The 20,197-nt window shown below is 42.8% G+C and overlaps 1 protein-coding gene across 3 annotated transcripts in view; it reads left to right on the top strand.

Annotated features, from left to right (window-relative positions):
• Positions 1-19,611, top strand: part of TGS1 (trimethylguanosine synthase 1) — a 29,441-nt gene extending 9,830 nt beyond the window's left edge. The window contains exons 8-14 of one of the 3 annotated variants that reach the window (XM_084849505.1): positions 567-745; positions 2,572-2,904; positions 4,279-4,449; positions 5,003-5,146; positions 5,505-5,721; positions 7,116-7,194; positions 17,183-19,611. In XM_084849505.1, coding sequence (XP_084705631.1) covers positions 567-745; positions 2,572-2,904; positions 4,279-4,449; positions 5,003-5,146; positions 5,505-5,721; positions 7,116-7,194; positions 17,183-17,299 — 1,240 coding nt within the window. In that variant the 3' untranslated portion in view covers positions 17,300-19,611. Of the gene's footprint in view, positions 1-566; positions 746-2,571; positions 2,905-4,278; positions 4,450-5,002; positions 5,147-5,504; positions 5,724-7,115 lie in introns of all 3 variants that reach the window. The other 2 variants (XM_084849506.1, XM_084849507.1) reach the window with 2 other exon arrangements.
• The last annotated feature ends 586 nt before the right edge of the window (positions 19,612-20,197 follow it).

Genomic DNA, 20,197 nt, shown 5'->3' with positions numbered 1-20,197 from the left:
CAAATGGGGTTATGCATGTGGCATGCAGGGGACAAAGAAAATAAGCCAAGATAGCTTCTCTGATCATCCAGACATGGCCAATGCGTCTAAAATATATTAGTAAAAAAAGGGTTTTTTTGATAAGCTACAAATGTATCATAGAAAGCAGTATCCAGTGGGTGCAACCATTAACGTGAATTACGTTGCACTAGCATCAACTATCCTAGTGCAACCCTGATAGCATTAGCTGGCACACTGATTTCGCAGGGAACAATCCTACTGTATGTGCTAGGATTGTTTACACTAGTGCAACATAATCTATGTTAGTTACGCCTTGTTGGATGCTACTTCTAAAGATCTACACCTGTAGAAGTAAAGGTGATTGCTGAGGCCAAACTATTTTGGAGGCCTATTTATTTGTCATGTTTTAAAAGAGGCTTTCAAGTACAGAAGACATAGCTGATAAATACACAGTGAAACTGTCTGCGTTTTTTTTCACCCTAACTGTAGGTAACCTTACCAAATATATGCCGTACACTCCCCTCCCTCTGAGAAGTAGTTGATGACTTTAATCTGTTTTTCTCTAGATATAGAGAAATCCCTGGCTTTAGTGAAAGAAGAGTGACTCATCTCAACAAAAACATGAAATTTAAATCGAAGTTCTTGGACATGCGCAGAACAATTGAGACCAAAAACAAACATATATTTTTTACAGAAGAACCTGAAGTGACAGTGTTCAAGAAGAGCAAGACGTTGAATAAGGTAGGTATCACTCATATATAGTAAATGAATAGCCTTGATAGGCACAGTGAACAAAGCATTTTTAATTGTTCCATAGACAGTTCATTGCAGTACAGTATATTTTCTAATGATAATGTGTAATTGAACTGAACATATACATATTGTTGATGCATTTGTTGGTGTATATTGTCTGACCACTAAAACTAATATAGCCCTGGAGAAGTTTTAACTTGGCATTCAAAAGTAGAACTTTTGTTTATCTGTTGGCTTTTAAAATTAGCACAGGATTGCGTTCATAATCTAAATCACTCATAGTCACTAGCAAGAGGGATAAACTGACACAACTCTGTGTGCCTGCTGCTTTTGTATTATTATATATAAAACAAATTATAACCTGCCCTTCTGGTGCTTATACAACTCTCCAGGCAGCTAACAACATGAAAAGCCAATGATCGACTGCACTAAAATTCCCCCCAAAAGAAAATATGTAATAAAATTAGGGATGGACAGACTTACTTGAGTCCGCAATCACCGGGCATTTGCCAAACCCTCACTGCTGCCCGCTGCTGGACAGCATGACAACCACCCTGTGGCCGTCTGGTCCCTTAGCGAGCCTCCATTTTATAGAAAAATGGCAGCTCATTATTCTGCGTAAAAGGCGTTTGACGGAAATGGCAGCTGTAAAGCTGCCTTTTATGCAAGATTAGAAGTGTGAATGGACCCCAGTCTGGTACGCCAAGCAGCCTGGAGTCCGTTGTACTCCACCCCCATGTCAGACACCCACGACATCCCTAAATAAAGTAGATGCAGCCGACAAAACAGAGGCATTGGATAAAACATCCATCTGGCAAAACAAACACTTGCCCAAATTAGGTTTTTGCCATATGGTTAAACACTGTAAAAGAGGGTAGCCATCGAGCCTCCTGTGGAAAAATGTTCCACAATTTATGTACAGCCACAGAGAAGGCCATGTTCTACGCTAGCTGTTCTGCTCTAGATGCCAATGCATCTAGCTCTACACTCGTGCAAAGGTGAGAAGCAACATGAATTTTATCAGTGAGGAGTAGATCTTAAGAGCTGATTTCAATGTTCAAGAACCGTGCAGTGGTGAATTCCCCGAGGGATTCTTCTGAGATGGGCATATGCATAAATATTTAGAAAAAACCCTTAGGGTGGGGGAACTCCCAAACAGCCCAATGAGGACTGAGTATGGCAGCAGCCACAGAATGCTGACTGTTTTGGGGGGGCAGGGGCAGAAAACCATGGAGATGGAATGCAAGGGAGTGGCTAGAATTCTGAACGGCTGCACTCTGTGCTGCAAGATTTTGTTGCAGGTCCCACTTATAGACAGGTAACACACATCCCCGATATACTAGCTTTCCAAATGCCAATGTATCCTGATGTGGTGTGTCATGTGAGCACGTGATCATCCCAACATTTTAATTAGTTCACAGATCTGCAGAGAAAGAAACTGCAGTATACGCACCCAAAGGCCAGTTTGCAAGACAAAAATCATGTTTCTCCTTGCATGTACATTAAAGTTCAATTTCAGTCATAATGTCAAACTGTTGGAGTAACACACTAACCATAACTGTATTTTATAAACAATTCGAACATTACAACAAAGTACAGGTAGCGATACCAGCAAGTGGAGGAAGGGACTTGCATATGAAGGCGGGGGGAGTACCCATGAGTCTGTGGCGTGCTCCTGATTGCCAAAACATTGACAGTGTAGTTTTGATAACAAAATACAATCTGTTTTTTAATTAGCAACAAGAGTGTCCATTCTGTTTTAAGATGCATTCTTATTTTTTTAATTGTGGTTTTATGATGTGTGATATTTCTAGGTAGAAAGGTTCTTGAAACAAGTGAATGAACCTGTGGAAGAGAAATCTCAAGACAATGTTCATCACACAAGCAGTGATCTGGAAGAACAGGAAAATGCTGCTGGCTCAAAAAATAATTTGAATCTCCAGAACTGTGATCTGTCATTCCCTGGTTCAGATTCTTGCAAACCTGGAAGAAACAGCATCAAGGACAATGACAAGGGAAAGCTGGTAGAAACAGTTGATGACTGTAAATCTGAGGACCCTGGTGAAGAGGCAGGAAGAAGAGAAGAATGCCCTTTAGGAAGAGAGCTAGTTGCCCTGGATATTCCAGGCTACCTGCAGATGGAAACAGAAGGTGTGGGATAATTCTGAGTAAAGCTTTTAGAGTGAGTGTGTGTGCGTGTGGTAGTTATAGCAGTAATGCAATATATCCTAGAAAATTATCCCAGAATATTCTGTAGCCATGGTTATGCTTTTCTTCATTTTACAGAATGAGGAAGAAGACATGTTGGTGAAATACTTTATTGATTAAAAAGAAGCAATTGAGACTTGTTTTGTTTTGTTTTTTAAACCTTTATAACAGGTGGGCTGTAGGCATCCCTTTGCCGCAACTCCGTACAATGTGGCCCACAGAGCTGCGGGGAGCCCTATCCACTGAGGAGCTGGATTGCAGGGAACGAACTGCTGTTCTGGGAGTGCTGTTAGCAGCACTGGGACAGTGACCCTGAAGCAGTGCAGATCACTGCTTCCGCACTGCTAACAGTGGTGGGGAAGCAGCCATCCCAACAACTGAGGCTGCTGGGCACAGGTGGAGGCTGAGCTTCAGTTTATTAGTCCTCACCTTGTCCATTGCCAAGGCCAGGGGCTGATTTAGCACCTCAGCTGTCTCACATGGGTTGATGAGAAACTTGGGTTTCATCCACATCCTGATGACGCTGCATGCCAGATCCCTGGATAATCTCATTAAGTGATTTCATGCAGATGTTAAACAGCATGGGGGATAAGGGAGAATCTGGCAGGCCCGCAAAATGTAAGTGCCACAGGGTCGAGCAGAAATCCCCCAGCACTGCCTTCTGGAAGCAACCGTCCAAATATAAGCCACCATAGAGCAGTGCCGCCCACACCCATCTCAGACAGCCTCTCCAGAAGATTACTGTGGTCGGTGGAGTCAACAGCTGCTGAGAGATCCAGGACGATCAACACTGTGCACTGGCAAAGGTCATTCTGTGACCAAGGCAATTTCGGTGCCAAGCCCAGTCCTAAATCCCAAGTGCAATAGATCTAGAAAATCAGTTTTATTCAAGAGTGCCTGCCACCGGCACTCACAAAATATGATAGGAGAAAACATGGTTGTTTGACAATGTACTTAGTGTGGGTAGGTTTGTGTTCAGCTTTTGCTAGGTGAATTTCAGTGTTCTTTTACATTTCCAAAGTCTCTTTGGAAGGTCTGATATTGTGTGCTGTTTTCTTTGTTTTCATGCTGATTTTGTTGATGTATGTGTTTTCGTATTACTTGTTTCCTTCATTATCCTGACTCATTCTTTCTTAGGACATTTTCTCCAGGGAATAAATGTCCAGTGTATTTCACATTTGATTACTCTAATTGATGCAACAGTATAGCAAATCACTGTGGCTTTTGTATTTTCCCATTGCAGTATTATCTGTTGAAATGGGTGATAAAATTAGTTCGGATTTGTCTGTGTTCTTAGCAGTGCTTTTCTTGCTGTAGGTGAAGGAAATTCTACGAAAAAGAAGAAAAGCAAAAAGTTGCAGAAGAAGAAAAACAGGAATCTGCGGTCCCTACCCCCTGAAATAGCCAATGATCCTGAGCTGGCTAAATACTGGGCACAGCGGTATAGACTGTTCTCTCGATTTGATGAGGGGGTTCAGTTAGACAGAGGTAAACTCATACATATGGACAAACATATGAACTGAAAACTTCTTTATTTTGAAGTTCTGTGATGAATCATTCATATATATAAATTGCCACAGTCACTGTTGTTGCCCAAACCTGGGATCCTGGTTTCTTGGTCCCAAACATGCCAAGGCATGTAAACCAACCCAGAGTTGTTTGACTTGTTTGGGAGCAACAAACCAGGATCTCGGGTTCACATGATACAATAAGCTAGCCTTTCCTGGTTAGCTTTACCCACTCACATAAAGGGAGGAACAAACAGGCTGTGCTCACCACAATGCTTCTCATTCATAGTAAGCCAGAGATCCCGGCTTATCATTATGTGTGAATATGGCCACATGTGGCTGGACTGTGGGAAAGAGGATGCTGGGATAGATAGGGCTTTGGTCTGATCCAGCAGTGTGCTTCTTATGTACTTAAAACGCATGTGTGAGCCAGCCATTAAATGCATTCTGCTAAAGACACTGGATTTATTTATGTTCAGTTGTTTCTTTTTTTAAGTTCAGAAGTATGACAACTTCTTATCTCTTTTTATCAGAGGGATGGTTTTCTGTTACACCTGAGAAGATTGCAGAGCACATTGCAGAGCGTGTAAGGCAGTCCTTCAACTCTGACATAATAGTAGATGCATTCTGTGGCGTGGGGGGAAATGCTATTCAGTTTGCTTTGGCAGCAAAAAGAGGTAAATGCTTCCACGAGTTTCTTTTCATTCCTCTGTGTGCATTAATTTTAGTAGCTATGTTGGATATTTGGGGGAGGGGGAAGCTGATTGCTCTAGTTAAATCTAAGAATTTTTAGTACTGTTTAATTTGTCTGGAAAAGCAAACCACCCTAAACAAAACACTTTTGAGTTTTAAGGTGTAGAGTGGCTAAATAACTATACAAAGAAAATACACGAGTGTTAGTTACAGCTAGGCAATTTGCTGCTTGTCTAGAGCAAGTAATAATTTTTGTATGCTTCTATAGTTGTATAACATGGCTGTTCTGAATATTGTAACTGTTTAATAATTTGTAATTGTTTAATTGTTTGTCCTTTTCAGTAATTGCAATTGATATTGACCCTGTGAAAATCTGTCTTGCTCACAACAACGCAGAAGTGTATGGAGTGGCAGACCAAATAGAGTTCATATGTGGAGACTTCATGAAGCTAGCATCCAGTTTAAAAGCTGATGTTGTGTTTCTGAGCCCTCCGTGGGGTGGGCCTGAATATGCCGCTGCAGAAACTTTTGATGTTCAAACAATGATTTCTCCTGATGGATATCCTTTTTCAAGTCACCTTGTCATAGCCCCTTCTCTAAAGCTAATGCCATTTTTTTCTTGAGAGATGACACACTGAATATGATAGAATTTGGGTATTCTCTGCTATATATTGCTTCTAGACCACAGATTCCCTATTCCTTCATTTGGAATTTCTGGATGCTCAGATGTCCTGAGAAGTGCAGTCCTTGTTTCTAGCTGTCATTGCTGCAGAGAAAAGTCTGCAACATATTGGTTGTTTTCCTCTTCAAGACAACTGGGTCAGGATTCTGGTAGTTATGAGGCAGGGTTTCCATACTCCAGACTGATTGGCTTACAAGCAGTAGATTGATACTTCCACATCAAATGTTCTTATTTCTGTTTGGCAATTATGATCGCAAGAGACGTAAGCAGTAAGGTTATGAATAAGCTGCTAGATAAGCCGCCTTGCTTGCATCGCACTATATTTGATCGAGCTATAAGATAAAGTAGTGTTAAATTAGTTCATAGATTCCTAGGGCTGGTCCTGAGACAGACTTTTCAATGTAATGTAATAATCCACTCCAGATTAACATTCGTGAGTTCTTCTAGTGACTTTGCACATATCTCCCAGATATTGCAGTCGCTAATTTCCATCCACACTCCACTACCACACTCAAAAGGCACAGTCTTAAGGGCAGTATCAGGCTCCCAGATTTATCATGATTCTGTGTACAAGCACCAGTCAAGTACCATATTTTAGATCTTTTGACTATATAGTATGTGTGAGAGAAAAATAGAATATCTATTTCTGGAGAAATATGCATAGGAACGTAGGAAACTGCCTTATACTCAGTCAGACCCTGGGTCCATCTAGCCCAGTATTGTTGACACTGACTGACAGTGGCTGTCCAGGGTTTCAGGCAGGATTCTTTCCCAGTCCTAACTGGAGATGCTGGAGATTGAACCTGGGAAATTATGTTTGCAAACTGTGCTACAGCCACTTGGGCCTGGTCAACACACACAGCAGAGGAATTGAGAATTGGGTTGTAGAGTCCTGAAGTGATAAAATGGAATGTACAACTTCAGAATGTAAGTGGGGTAGAATGCCCCTCCCCCCCAAAAAACAGTCTTGACAGTAGAAAATTAGCCTGGCAAGGAAGGCTGGCCTCTAGAACATTTTGCCCTGGTGTGCAGGTGTTTTATTTCTGCTTTACTTGTAGAGGGTTTGGTTTTGAATGCAAGAGCATTCAAAAATTAGGCACTGATCCCGCTGCCTGACTCTGCTGCTTGTGTAGGCTACAGCTCTGATCAGATTGACACTAATAGCTTGCAGTTTAACCTTTGGAAGGACGTGTGTTTTAAGGGAGTATCTTACTAAAAGAACTGTCCCACTTGAAACAGTATTTGCATTTTCCTCCTTAACACAGCTGTACATTTGACATTTTCACAGTGTCGCAAAAGATCACCAACAACATCGTATACTTTCTTCCTCGTAATGCTGACATAGATCAGGTAAGTCGTAATTTACAGGCAGAGCTAGTGTAGTGCGGTCATTTGTAGACTAAGCTGTGAACTAGGAAGTCCCTGGCTCAAATTTCATCTCTGCCTGGTTTCCTTAGGCGAGCCTTTCTGCTCAGCCTCTGTAGCACCACCCCCAGTCTGCAGTATGTACTGTTGTTAAGCTTCTGAAAATGCATTTTTTGTCCTTGTGAAGGAAAGGTACTGACTTTCACATCTGGTAGTCTTAAAACTTAGGAAAAGGTGAAGGGGTGACACGATGGTGGTTCAATGGTATGAGCAGTGTGGGCAGTGTTCTCATTCTCTCATAAGACAAAAAGTTGGGGATCCCTTGATTAAATTGATTGGCAGTAGACTTAAGAACGGACAAAAAAAGAACATTTATAGTAGGGAATTCACTAAGTGATGGCCTCTGGCTTTGATGTCTTTTTTAGCTCCAATATCTAAATGGAACTTCTTTGTTCAGAGGCAGTATATCTCTAAATCACAGATGGGCGACTTGTGGCCCTCCAGATGTTTTGGCCTAAACTCCCATCATCCCTAGTCAGCATAACCAATGGTGAGGGATGATGGATGCTCTAGGCCAAAACATCTGGAGGGCCACAAGTTGCCCTCTTCTACTCCAAATACTAGTAGTTGGGGGGAAACTGTGTGGAATGGCTCCTGCCTTCATTATTTGTGCTCCTGGAAACAGTTGGCTAGCCATTGTTGGAAATAGGATGCTGAACTAGATGCAGTTAAAAAAAACATACTTTTTTTTTTGTTATAGAAGCATGTCCGCCCTTCACATTGTAAGGTTTCTGTTCAATATGGCCTAGAATACCTTTATTTTTCATGGGATTTCAGATTGTAAGCCACATCAAGGAGCATTCATTTTACAACTTCATCATACATAAGCAGCTTGGCAAAAGGTCATTCATTCTTGGAGATGCATATCATGTGAGCATAGTCATGTAAAGCTATCCTTGGTTGTGTTGGACTTCCTTACAGCATGTGTGTGACCTATGCAGTTCTACAAATCTTGTTGACTACATGCAGATCTGTCTGGCCCTGTGCTGATTCTAGAAACTTGATTAGTACAGTGTGTTTTGTCCACTTGCTTATTAATACGCTTCTTGCACCATAGGAAGCATTGCCTGATAGGTGCACGGTTCTCTCCCACATTTACCTGCTCTTTTTTATGTTTTAGAGACTAACAGCTAGTGCATTGCAGAGGAGAGTTTTCATAGAACAGATGTTTTTTGTTCACATCCTAAGATGAAAACAACAGAAGTAGCTTTATTCCCACTATAAAATACCTTGAACTATTTTTGAGGCCTATGTAGCTTAAAATTCAGCTAATTTTACCTGAAGCTTTGGTCTCAGTGTAAATACTTGACATTGGGTTGCTGTTGTTTTGCTAACTTAGTAAGCAGTGAGTTAAGGTAGTTTATTTGAGACATAGTTTGTACTGCAGTGTCTTTCAGCCAGCTAGTTCAGGATATGGTGATAATACTGAGCTGAAGTCGTCCCGTTTTTTTGTGATCAGTGTAGATACACACAGCAGAAGTTCCCTTTATATGCTCTCTTCCTTTTGTTAATTACTGTCCTGTAGGTTGGATCAGTCCTGCCATGCTGACCCCTTATTTCTTTCCTACACTCTGAAAACAAAAACTCTGAACCCATCACGAAATGATTCGCAGTGCTAGGTCGGTGCAGCTGTAGCAGTTCCCCAGACTGGCCATGGTTTAGCAATCAGAAGCAGGATGATGCATTTCCCTATCTTGCCCCCTTTCACTTAGCCATTGCTTGACATCTAAGCATGCTAACTATGCTTAGAGTGGGTTTGGTGTTTTCACTGCATTGTGTTTTGTTTTAATCATTTTTGTATACTGCCCTAGGATCTGCAAGGATGAAGGGTGGCTTAAAAATGCTTCAATAAATTTAAATTTAAAAAGTATGCCATGCCTAAGAACATCCCTACGCCCTGGTTTGGAAATCAGTGTTCAAAATTAGTTTCTCAATGAGCATTTAGGGAGTGCTCTTAACCGTGGCTGTCAGTGAAAGTCCTGCATCCGTGCTATTCCTGATGTTGCAAGACACCTTGCCTGGTATATGTCCTACATCTGTTTTCCCCAACTTGGTGCCATTCACATCTGTTGGAGTGGAATGATGGGAGTTGCAGTCCAATACATCTGGAGGGCACCAGGTTGGGGAAGGCTGACCAACATCAATCTTCAACAACCCCTCCTTTGGACAAAAGAGACTTGCCTTTTCAATTTTGTTACACCTTTTACATTGCTGTAGACATAGTAATGTACAAACCTTGGGGTTTGTCAGAATTTAATAGAACTAATTAGTAATCGTGTCCAGCACTAAAATGTTGTGCCTTTGTGTGTAGAAGCAGACCGTGCCTGAAGGGGCAACGCTGATGAGACTTGAATTGTTGGTTTCTTTCTTCTCCCTCTAGAGGGAGCAGTCCTACCAAAAACGTACAACATAAGAAAATCAAGTACGTTGTCCTTTTAAACCAAGCAAAGGAACGGGCTTTTTGATGCTAGACTATAGTTGGCTTTGGACGTATGCTTACCAGGGCAGAGTTTACAAGTGTTGGGGTACATGTTGGGCATAAACGGTTTTTGTTTTGTGGCTCAGAGCCACAAAAGCAAGGGGAATGCAAACTAGGTCAGCAAATGTTGTTTCCATGGCAATTGTGTATTATAGAGGATGTTATATCTGCTCATGATGGACATTGAATAGTGCATTGCATTATAAAAGTGCTATTTAAATGGTGAGTGATTAACACATATACAGACACCCTGGAATGGGAGCAGGTTTATAACTGAAAGTTTGCATGCGCATACACACCAGCATTTTCCAGTGTGCTCTTATATTCCTGAGGGAAAACCCACTCTGGTATTGATATTTCAAAAGGTTTAATGTTACTTTTACTATCTACTCCATCATCTGTTGATGAACAGCCGCTCCAAGTTCAATGTAATCTGGAGCATAGTACATAGAGAGCAGCAGACATTTATTTCCTTAGAGTCTTGAGTTCTTTTCCAAGTTCCCATAACATGTAGTGAAGCCTGTTGAGATGTAATGGTTCCCAGAAGTATGCAGCTTTTCCCAGCTGGGCACTCTCCAGATGTTTTGGACTGTAGCTTCTATCATTCCTGAGCATTGGCCATACTGGCTTGGACTCATGGGAGTTGTCGTCTAAAACATCTAAAGGGCACCAAGTTGTGGGAGGCTGTAATAAATCTTCCAAAACAAAATCAATGTCTTACTATATGTTGACACAGTCAAAAGATGCTAACATATGAAAAAACTATCTTAGTTTTGGCGCAAGAATTTAGTGTCAAGTCAGTCCAAATATTTTATGTCCAGCTACTAGCTGCATAGTATGTTCCAGCCACGCACATGGCTTATAGGGAAATAGGACGTCTGTGTATGCCTCCATATCCACATCTAGAATATATGGAAATGTGTTTTAACAGACCACATGTGCATAAGACAGGAACTGAGTAAATTCACAGTTACTCTGTAGTTCGTTTGTATTAAGAGTTGTGTAATCCAGGCTTTCCCCAAGTTAACTGTCAAGGTTCAGTGAACTTTAAGGAAGCCCAGTTGCAGGAATATGATCATTCTAGAATTAGATCACAACTCTCAGTCATTTGCACATAATCAGGAGTGGAAACTGATGAGGAGTTCTTTTGGGGAGTAGAGGTAAGGGAGTAACTCCTTCATGAATTGCCTTCTCCCCCACTTCCATCCCCACGCACACCCCACTGATCTCTCCTTCTACCTAGTGGGAATCTGAAAACTAGGACTGGAGGAAATTAGGATTTTATACACTAATTCTATCCTGTGTCTGTTCAGAAGTATGTATAGGATTGTAGCCTTAGTGAACAGTCACTGAGTTTCTACTTTATCAAATTTGCTTCTGATTTGTATTCAGCACTCCTTTATATCTATCTTGTTTAGCTTTTTAACTCCGACTTGAAATATAACCTTATCTCCCATCTTATTGATGAATCAGAGTACAGCATTATTTCGCTGCACTTGCCACATTATTTATATACTTTTAATGTGTAATTACTGTGAAAATACAGGCTGAAACGTCTTGTGCCAGTATTCTTAATCCAGTACAGGACTGCTGCCTTGCTCTGTAGTTAAACATATAACTTCATTAATTCTTTGCATAAGAAAAGCTAAGGAAGAAAATTAACCTGCTGGCTTATAGTTCAGATTCATGCCATGGCTATTATATCTTTCTTTCTGCCCCACTCTAACATGAGTAAGGCCTAGTTTTCACAAACAGCAGAATCTCTTTCAAGTGGTATCCATGAGAAGGTGGCTTCACACATAGAAGAGACAGTAGGGCTGTGCCATTGACCCAATGTCTTGTGGCTCCTGCCCCCACCCAACATAAGGATATTTGTATAAGGAAAATGTATACACGTAGGATTCCATGCAGTCAAGAAGCCTGTCCCCTCTGCAGACATCCATGTACAATGCATAGGCATGACGTCAGGGGTGGGGCCAACAGCAGGGCCATGTTGCCGCTCCTGGAAAGAGGCTCAGATGAGATAGCAAACCTGTGTCTCAAGTAGACCACTACAGGCTTCGTGATGGAATGGTCTTCCTTGCAAACAAGATTCCTCACGATAGAAAACTAGCTTGTTTGGTGAAAGCGAGGCTAGCACTCAAGTGGCCATGTGCCCTCTTTTACAGAGGAGAGCCCTCTGTTCCCAGGGTAGGCAGCCTGGATTGGTTGGGTGGTAGCATGACCCCCCGCCGAGCAGTCTGCAGGCCAAATGGCGTGTGGGGGGTGTGGCCACGTTATTGGGCTCCTGGCGAGTGCGCAGGGTAGATGTTCCATCCGGTGTATCTGCTTTGCCGTGTGTAGGGCCTCACGCTTTCTCCCTTTGAGAGGAGAATGCAGGGCAGGCAAAGCCGCTCTGCGCATCTTTGCTCATCCTTTGGCCTCCCTGTGTGGGGAGAACAGTGGATGAACGAAGCTTGCTTCTCTGGTGGTTGCAGAGAGAAGTAGGTGAGAAGCTGGGCAAGTGAAAAAGAAGTGTAGCCTCAGTTGTCAATTGTTTTCCTTAGGTTTTAGGGGAGCGGCTGATTGGCAGCAGTTGACGAAACTATTTGGGGCACCAAACTGGGATACTGGGGGCTTGTTTAGCTCCCATCCCAGTGGTCCTTCTGTGGCACCCTTTATTTTCTCCCATATAAATGAGTGGCCTCAGTTCGCAGAATAATGTTGCAGTGGTTGCCCAGCGCCCCTGACACTGATCCTCTGCTGGCCCTTACAGACAGTTCTGTATTTTCAGTGCAGTTCAGCGCACACCTGCAATTTGTGGTCGCTCCATATATTCACGTAATAATGCCACTTTGCTACCTTTATAACTAATTGTCAGTTTCTGGTTTTCTGATTTGTGATGTGCTTTCTTTATTGCTTGCGGTTTTGGTTTTTTTTAATTGGGATTTAGTTTTTTTCAGTAATGTATGTGCGTGTGAACATATTTCAAGGGAGGGGCTGTTTGGGGTGGCTGTCTAACCATTTCTTTAAGAGAGTCCTTGCATGCAAAAGTAAAATTAATCTTACTTCCTCCCTCTTTACTGTAAGTATTTTTAATAATAGCTTAAAAATAGAGGAAGTTTGGTGTGTTTAAACCAGTGCTTCACAGCTGAAGTTTCAAAGGAATACAGACAGAAAATAACATTGAATATTCAATAGCTAGGAATTCATAATTCATTTAATATTTACAGCAGTAGTTCTAAATGCTCAGTCAGCATAAAATATTATTGATCTTCTGAACACCTGCATGCAAGTGAGTGCAGAGATGCTTCCTGGTGCTATCAATGCAAGCAGGAAAAATACAGTTAGGGCCTGTTGTAGCCATGAAATATAGTGCTTGCTCTAACCAGGTCAGTTGTTAAAACAGAAACATTAATGATATCTGCTTAGGAAGGTCAGCAAACACACAGTTCCCTGCCTCAAAACATTCAATAATAACTAGAGATGCAGTGTTTTAATTGAATGTTTAGACTAATCCATTTTTTAAAAAATTGCCCCTGAATCAACAGCTTTAAACAGTTTTATATTTTAATACAAATATATAAAGAGTATTTTATGCTTTCTTTTAATGTAAACTGCCCTGGGAATTTTTATTGAAGAGTGGCATAAAAAATATAAAGTAAATAAAACCTGCAGATGGCAAGACCATCCTAAGAAGCATTCTCTCCTGTGTTGGCAAGAAGATGAGATTTCTTGAAGGTAATTCCTACTGTGCCACATCGTAAGAACATAGAAAGCTGCCTTATACCAAACCAGACCGCTGGTCCATCTTACCCATTATTGTCAACACTGACCGGCAATGGCTATCCAGGGTCTCAGGCAGGATTCTTTCCCAGCCCTACCTGGAGATGCCAGGGTTTGAACCTCGGACTTTCTATATGCAGACTCTGCTCTACTACTGAGCTATGGGCACTCCCCATAGGAAGAACCCTACTGGATGAGGCTAAAGACCTGTCTAGTCCAATATCCTGCTTCCCCCAGTGGCCAGCCAGGTACCTATGGGAAGCCCCAAGCTGGCCCTGAGTGTGGAACAGGTGACATTTCTGAGAAAGTCACCTTAGATGTCCTGGATTTCAACTTCCCACCAAGCAACCTGACTTTCACTTCCATTACTATGCGGCTACATTATATTGATGCTGGCATGCATCAATGCATCTGTGCATCATTTTAAAAACACAGTATGTCCCCCCCCCAAGCTGTTGTCTGTCTTATATGCAAACGAATGCAGATCAGAATGATGCTGAGACTAAAACCTGTGTAATCCATTAAGATTTCTTTGATCAGGTGACAGTCCTCACGATAACTTGACTGGCTTGAACTCATCTGTTTTCTTTATCTGTCCATTTTAAAGACATCAGTGCTATGAAACAAATTAGTAAGGCAGTTATCCAACCATGAGGCAAGCCACCCCCCACCTTCAGGGGTGGGGCAGGGCACAAAACGCCAGGAGTTGGAGAAGCACTTACAGCAGGCAAAGCTACTTTCCTCCTGGAAGCATTTCAGCCATCAAAACTGCTAAGCAGCAGAGATATGGGGTATATATTGGAGCTTCTGGTCTTGTCAGCTCCGTAATTGACTTCCTGATTTTAGGACAGGGGTGAGCAACTTGTGGCCCTCCAGATGTTTTGGCCTGCAACTTCTATCAGCCTTAGTCATCTTAGCCAGTGCTGAGGGATGAAGGGAGTTGTAGGTCAAAACACGTGGAGGGCCAAAAGTTGCCAAGCCCTGTTCTGTGGGGTAGTCTGAGATGCCCCGTGTGCAATAATTCTGTACGCTCTGCTAAAAAGGTGGGAGTCCCAGATGGTAGACAAAGTTTAGGAGGATCAGGCTGAAAATGTCTGAGACACACTGGCTTAAAGTTATAGGAGTCCCTCCCTCTCATTCATAAATGCCAATTCTTGCCAGTAAAATATGTTGGAATTAAATAGTATGCTTGCTTGCTTGCTTGCCTGCTTGCTTGCTTTTACTGAATATTAAGGCAAATATGCAAAGAATCATGCAGCTTGCTCCAAGGCAGGGGTGGGCAACTTGTGGTCCTCCAGATTATGTTGGACTGCAACTCCTGCCATGCCTCACCATTGGCTATGCTGGCTAGGGCTGATGGAAGTTGTGGCCCTCCAGATGTTGCTGGACTGCAAGTTCCTCACCCGTGTTCCAAGGGAATGTTGGGCATCTGTTTCTCACACAGCAGCTGCCTCTGCCGCATTACAGACCATATTGTTAAAATGTGTGGAATTTCCAAAGCAGGTTTTGATGCTGGAAAAGAGAGTTGTGGGTGTCTGTACTGAAAAAAAATAGTCATATAATCTACTTGGTGCATGCCATGAGTTGTTTGGGTTCTGGCCTGACAGTTCATCTCTGATTTACTACCTCCTCCCCCCCCCTAAATTTTTCTTATTAAGCTAGTTTAAATCCCTTGTAAGTCTGCAATTCTAAAAGAGTGTGGTGAGATTCCTAAAGCAGGAGTGGGAAACCCTTTTTCCATTGAAGTCCACATTGCCTTGGAGTGAACCTGCCAGGGGCGGCATGCCAGCAGTGGGTAGTGCCAAAGCTAGAGGTGGGTGATGTCAGAGCCAGAAGAGGGAAGAGTTGCCCTTTCCTCTCCCCACTCCACCCAGTGGGCTGTCTGGGAAGGCACAGATCACTCCTGCAAGAGATCTGTGCAGATTGCTTGCAGAGGACTTTCGAAATTAGGCTGAAGGTTGGCGGTTATTCCTGGCCTAAGGAGATCCAATCAGTAGCTGGGGGAAAGGCAGATAACACATTACCTCTCTGGTCTGGAGCTCTGATAACATTAGGAGCTTTGATTTTGTTTCAGCTTCCAACAGAGGTAAACAAAAAAATCATTTGTAAGGAAACTTGTGTTTGAAAATTTCCCCAGATGCAGCCAAAGGGTGAATCCTCTCTATTGAGTTCTGGGCTTTGGTTGAGTAATACATTTTGAGAGATGACCTAAGTGGTTTTTGTCTCTTTTTGATATAGGCAGCTTTGCAAGGAGGACTCTGTAGAGAAGGGAGGAATGACAAGATAAATCCAAACCAGGTTTATTTGGGGGAAGGGGAATGAAGGAATGCAGTATATTTTATTGTTGTGACAGTTGTAACCTGCCCTTTGTCCGAAAGAGCTCAGCAGCTTACAGTTGCTTCCGAGGAAGTCTACAGTTCTGCCTGCTGTATGTGCCAAACCTACCTAGCCTCTGGAGTAGAACTCTGTCAGGTGCCTTCAGATCATTCTCTGGGCCATCCAAACCAGCTTGCACTGACTTTTAATTTGCAAGCTCTTTAGTGAAGAAGGTGGAGGTGGCATTGGCAAGCAAGATGATTAACTGGGTCTCAGATGGTTTGTTCATTTAATTGACCACTTACTCATTGTTACGCTATAGAGGGAAGTGAAAAACACTGGTCATATATAAGGGTCAAACTAGGTGTGATGTTTGTTTAATTACCTCTCTGCCCTGTGTATTCAAAAAGCAACTTTTAAGAATCTTAAGACCAGCCAGTCTAAAGATCATTCAGAAGGTCCATCTTGTCTAGCATCTTGTTTCTACCCTCAGCCTGACAGATGCTGCTGGGAAGCCCACCAGAGCCTAAAGACAACACACACATGCACGGACACACATACCCAGCAGCTGTTTTGAGCAACAGCCAGCAAAAGAGGGCTATTGCGCTCGTGTCCTGCTTGTGGGCTTCCCATAGGCATCCGGTTGCCACTGTGGGAACAGGATGCAGCACTAACAGGCCTTTGGTCCATTGTACCATGGATCTTCTTATGTTCTTAAAAGTGGGGGTTTTAGTTTATGAGCGAGAGAGATGTGCTGACCAATGAGTCCCAGAGTTTGTTGTGCATAGGCAAGGAGGAGAGACAGCTGGTAGGAGGGACAAAGCACCATAATAATCAGGGATACTGATCCCAGGAGAAGCAGGAGCCAGTACTAGTGATGGGATTTGCAGGCTCTTCTGTTCTTAAGGGTTTTAGGCAGGGATGTAGTTGGAGACAGTAGAGATCTTGTGGTGACTTCAGGGGAGAGACGGGTAAAGTATTGGTCAGAGCGGGCTGTGGCAAAAAAACCCAAGCTAAATCTGGCCCATTCAGCACTCCACAGTGCTAATGCGGCCAGGGTTTTTTTAAACAAAACAAAAAATATGTGTGTGTGGGGGGGGGGCCCTTAGAGTGCGGCCTATGGAGGGGTGAAAATGGCCCCTGGATACCCCAAAGTTGCCTGCCCCTGTTCTATAACTACGCTGCTGATGGAGAGTGTGATGGGAATAAACAAGCTCCACTTGCCAAACAAGAACTCCTGAATCTACTTCAGTGTACTGTTCACCATTACAGCTGCCTGTCTCTCAGATGTGGTATAACATGGTTAGATGTCACATTTTGAGTTGTTCAATGGTTTATTTTTTTACTTTTTAGGTAGCGTCTTTAGCTGGACCAGGAGGAAAAGTTGAAATAGAACAGAATTTTCTGAACAACAGATTGAAGACCATAACTGCTTATTTTGGTGAACTAATCAGACAAGATGTATCCTGACTCAGTTGTGTGAGCTGTCCTGCTTGTCAGTGCAAAATGGGTCATCCCAGCATTTTGAGGACTCGTCCTTTTGCCATTGATGTATTTCTACAATCAGTGATTGCGTTAGAATGGTTTTTTGTTGGTTTGAAGAAAAAAAACATTTTTGTTTTTAAGAAGGATCTGAGTGTTGCAGATACCAATAAAATATTTTGTAATAAGACTAAGATATTTTCTGTGGTAATCAGAGTGAAGTGAAAACTGGATTTTTAATAAGCACACTTCAGCCTACGTCTAGAGGCCTTATTCCTAAATCCTATTAGTTGATTTCAGAATCTGATCTGTGTATCCTAGCCATAGTGTCCTTCAATTCTAGATTTGGCTATCTATAATAACAAAAGAGGGTGTTTCCATCTGTCCATCCATCCCTCTGTCCGTTAGCACCAAGACCATGAAATCCAGACACCTGAAACTTGGCAGGCGTACTAAGGGGTCCCTAGGGGTATGTACCTCAGGTTTATTTTGTTTTGCTTTTTAATGCATTAATTTTAATGTGTCCATGTAGTTGAAGCCTGCAATGACATCTTCAGCCCCTAGGGGCAGACTTCCCTAACCAGCACAAAGCTTTGCAGTCTGTACAGTTCAAAGTCACAGGAGATTAGTAGGCTGAGACTGAGTTATATACCTGCCCCCTCCCCTCTGCTGTGGAGCAACCCCCCCCCCCGAGGATTGAATGGAATGGCTGACCCCTCCCTTATGTGCCTATAGGGGTTCACCACAACAGGGGCTGTGCCTAAGTGTGCCAGTGGGTGTGCTTCCACTCGGACGGGGCGGGCTTTGCTGTATAAAAATAAGGGCTTTTCCTACCGGTGCAAAGCCAGGTCCATTCATTAGTGAAAAAATTGAAACCATCTTTCATAGAATCATAGACCAGTAGGGTTGGAAGAGGACCTATAACACCATTGAGTCCAACCCCCTTCATTGCTGGGCTGTCCAGCTTCATCTTGAATGCCTCCAGTGTGGGACAGCACACTACCTCCTTAGGGAATTGGTTCCATTGTCGTATTGCTCTAACAGTCAGGAAGTTTGTCCTGATGTTCAGCCGGAATCTGGCTTCCTGTAACTTCAGCCCATTATTCCGTGTCCTGCACTCTGGGATGATCGAGAAGAGATCCTGGCCTTCCTCTCTGTGACAACCTTTCAAGTACTTGAAGAGTGCTATCATATCCCCCCTCAGTCTTCTCTTCTCAAGGCTAAACATGTCCAGTTTTTTTAGTTTCTCCTCATAGGGTTTGTTTCCAGTTCCTTGATCATCTTCGTTGCCCTCCTCTGAACCCTCTCCAGTTTGTCTGCATCCTTCTTAAAGTGTGGTGCCCAGAACTGGACACAGTACTCCAGATGAGGCCTAACCAGTGCTGAGTAGAGGGGACCTAGTAGTTCATGGGATTTGGAAGCTATGCTTCTATTAATGCAGCCCAAAAGAGCATTTGCCTTTTTTGCAGCCACATCACATTGTTGGCTCATATTAAGCTTGTGATCTACAATTCCAAGGTCCTTCTTGCTTGTGCTATTGTTGAGCCAAGTATCCCCCATCTTGTAACTGTGCATTTGGTTGTTTTTTCCTAGGTACAGAACTTGGCATTTATCCCTATTAAATTTCATTCTGTTGTTTTCTGCCCAGCACTCCAGTCTATCAAGATCACTTTGAATTTTGTTTCTGTCTTGCAAAGTATTGGCTATCCCGCTGAATTTTGTGTCATCTGCAAATTTGATGAGCATTCCCTGCACGTCCTCATCCAAGTCATTAATATAAATATTGAAGAGCAATGGGCCAGGACTGAGCCCTGCGGTACCCCACTCATTACTTCTCCCCAGTTTGAGAAGGTCCCATTCATAAGCACTCTTTGAGTCTGATTCTGTGGCCAACTGTGGATCCACCGGATCGTTGTTTCATCTAGCCCACTTTGAGCTAGCTTGCTAATCAGGATATCATGGGGCACTTTGTTGAAAGCTTTGCAGAAGTCGAGGTATATTATGTCCACAGCATTCTCACAGTCCACAAGGTAGGTTACCTGATCAAAAAATGAGATCAGATTTGTCTGGCAGGACTTGTTCTTGACAAATCCATGTAGGCCTTGAGTAATCACTGCATTGTTTTCAAGGTGCTTATAGATCAAGAGCTTTATAATCTGCTCTTGAAATTTCCCAGGGATTGATGTCAGACTGGCTGGTTTGTAGTTCCCAGGTTCCTCCATTATGCCCCCTTTGAAGATAGGGACAACTTTAGCCCTCCAGTCATCTGGCACTTCACCCGTCCTCCAGGATTTCTCAGAGATAATTCACAGTGGTTCTGAGAGTTCTTCTGCCAGTTCCTTTATTACTCTAGGATGCAGTTCATCTGGCCCTGGACATTTGAACTCATTCAAAGGAAGTAGGTGTTCCTTGACCATATTCCTATCGATCTCAAGCCACAATCCTGCCCCTTCAGCCTGTACTTCGTCTTTGCCAGGGGGGTCACAGACCCTCTTCGGGAGAAGACTGAGCTGAAGTAGGAATTGAGCACTTCTGCCCTTGTCATGTTATTTTGCCATCCTTATTTAATAGTTGAACCACCATTTCTTTCCTCTGTCTTTTACTATTCATGTATCTAAAGAAAGCCTCTTTGTTGCTTTTAGCATCCCTCGCTAACCTCAGCTCGTTTTCAGCTTTAGCCTTCCTGATGCCATCCCTGCAGTTCTGTGTCAGCTGCCTGTACTGTTCCTTTGTTACTTGGCCTTCTTTCCACTTCCTATATGTGTCCTTTTTTGTTTTCAGGTCATCTCTAAGCTTTCTGTGAAGCCACATTAGCTTCTTCTGTTGCCTTCCGCCTTTTTTTCTTGTTGGAATTGTTTGTAATTGTACCTTTAGAATTTCCTTTTT

The sequence above is a fragment of the Heloderma suspectum genome, chromosome 4 (assembly GCF_057233095.1).
Source record: "Heloderma suspectum isolate Gila_16-S chromosome 4, 16-S_ref, whole genome shotgun sequence".
Classification (NCBI taxonomy): domain Eukaryota; kingdom Metazoa; phylum Chordata; class Lepidosauria; order Squamata; family Helodermatidae; genus Heloderma; species Heloderma suspectum.
Note: the sequence above shows the minus strand (reverse complement) of the source record. Positions and strands in the feature narration are given on the sequence as shown.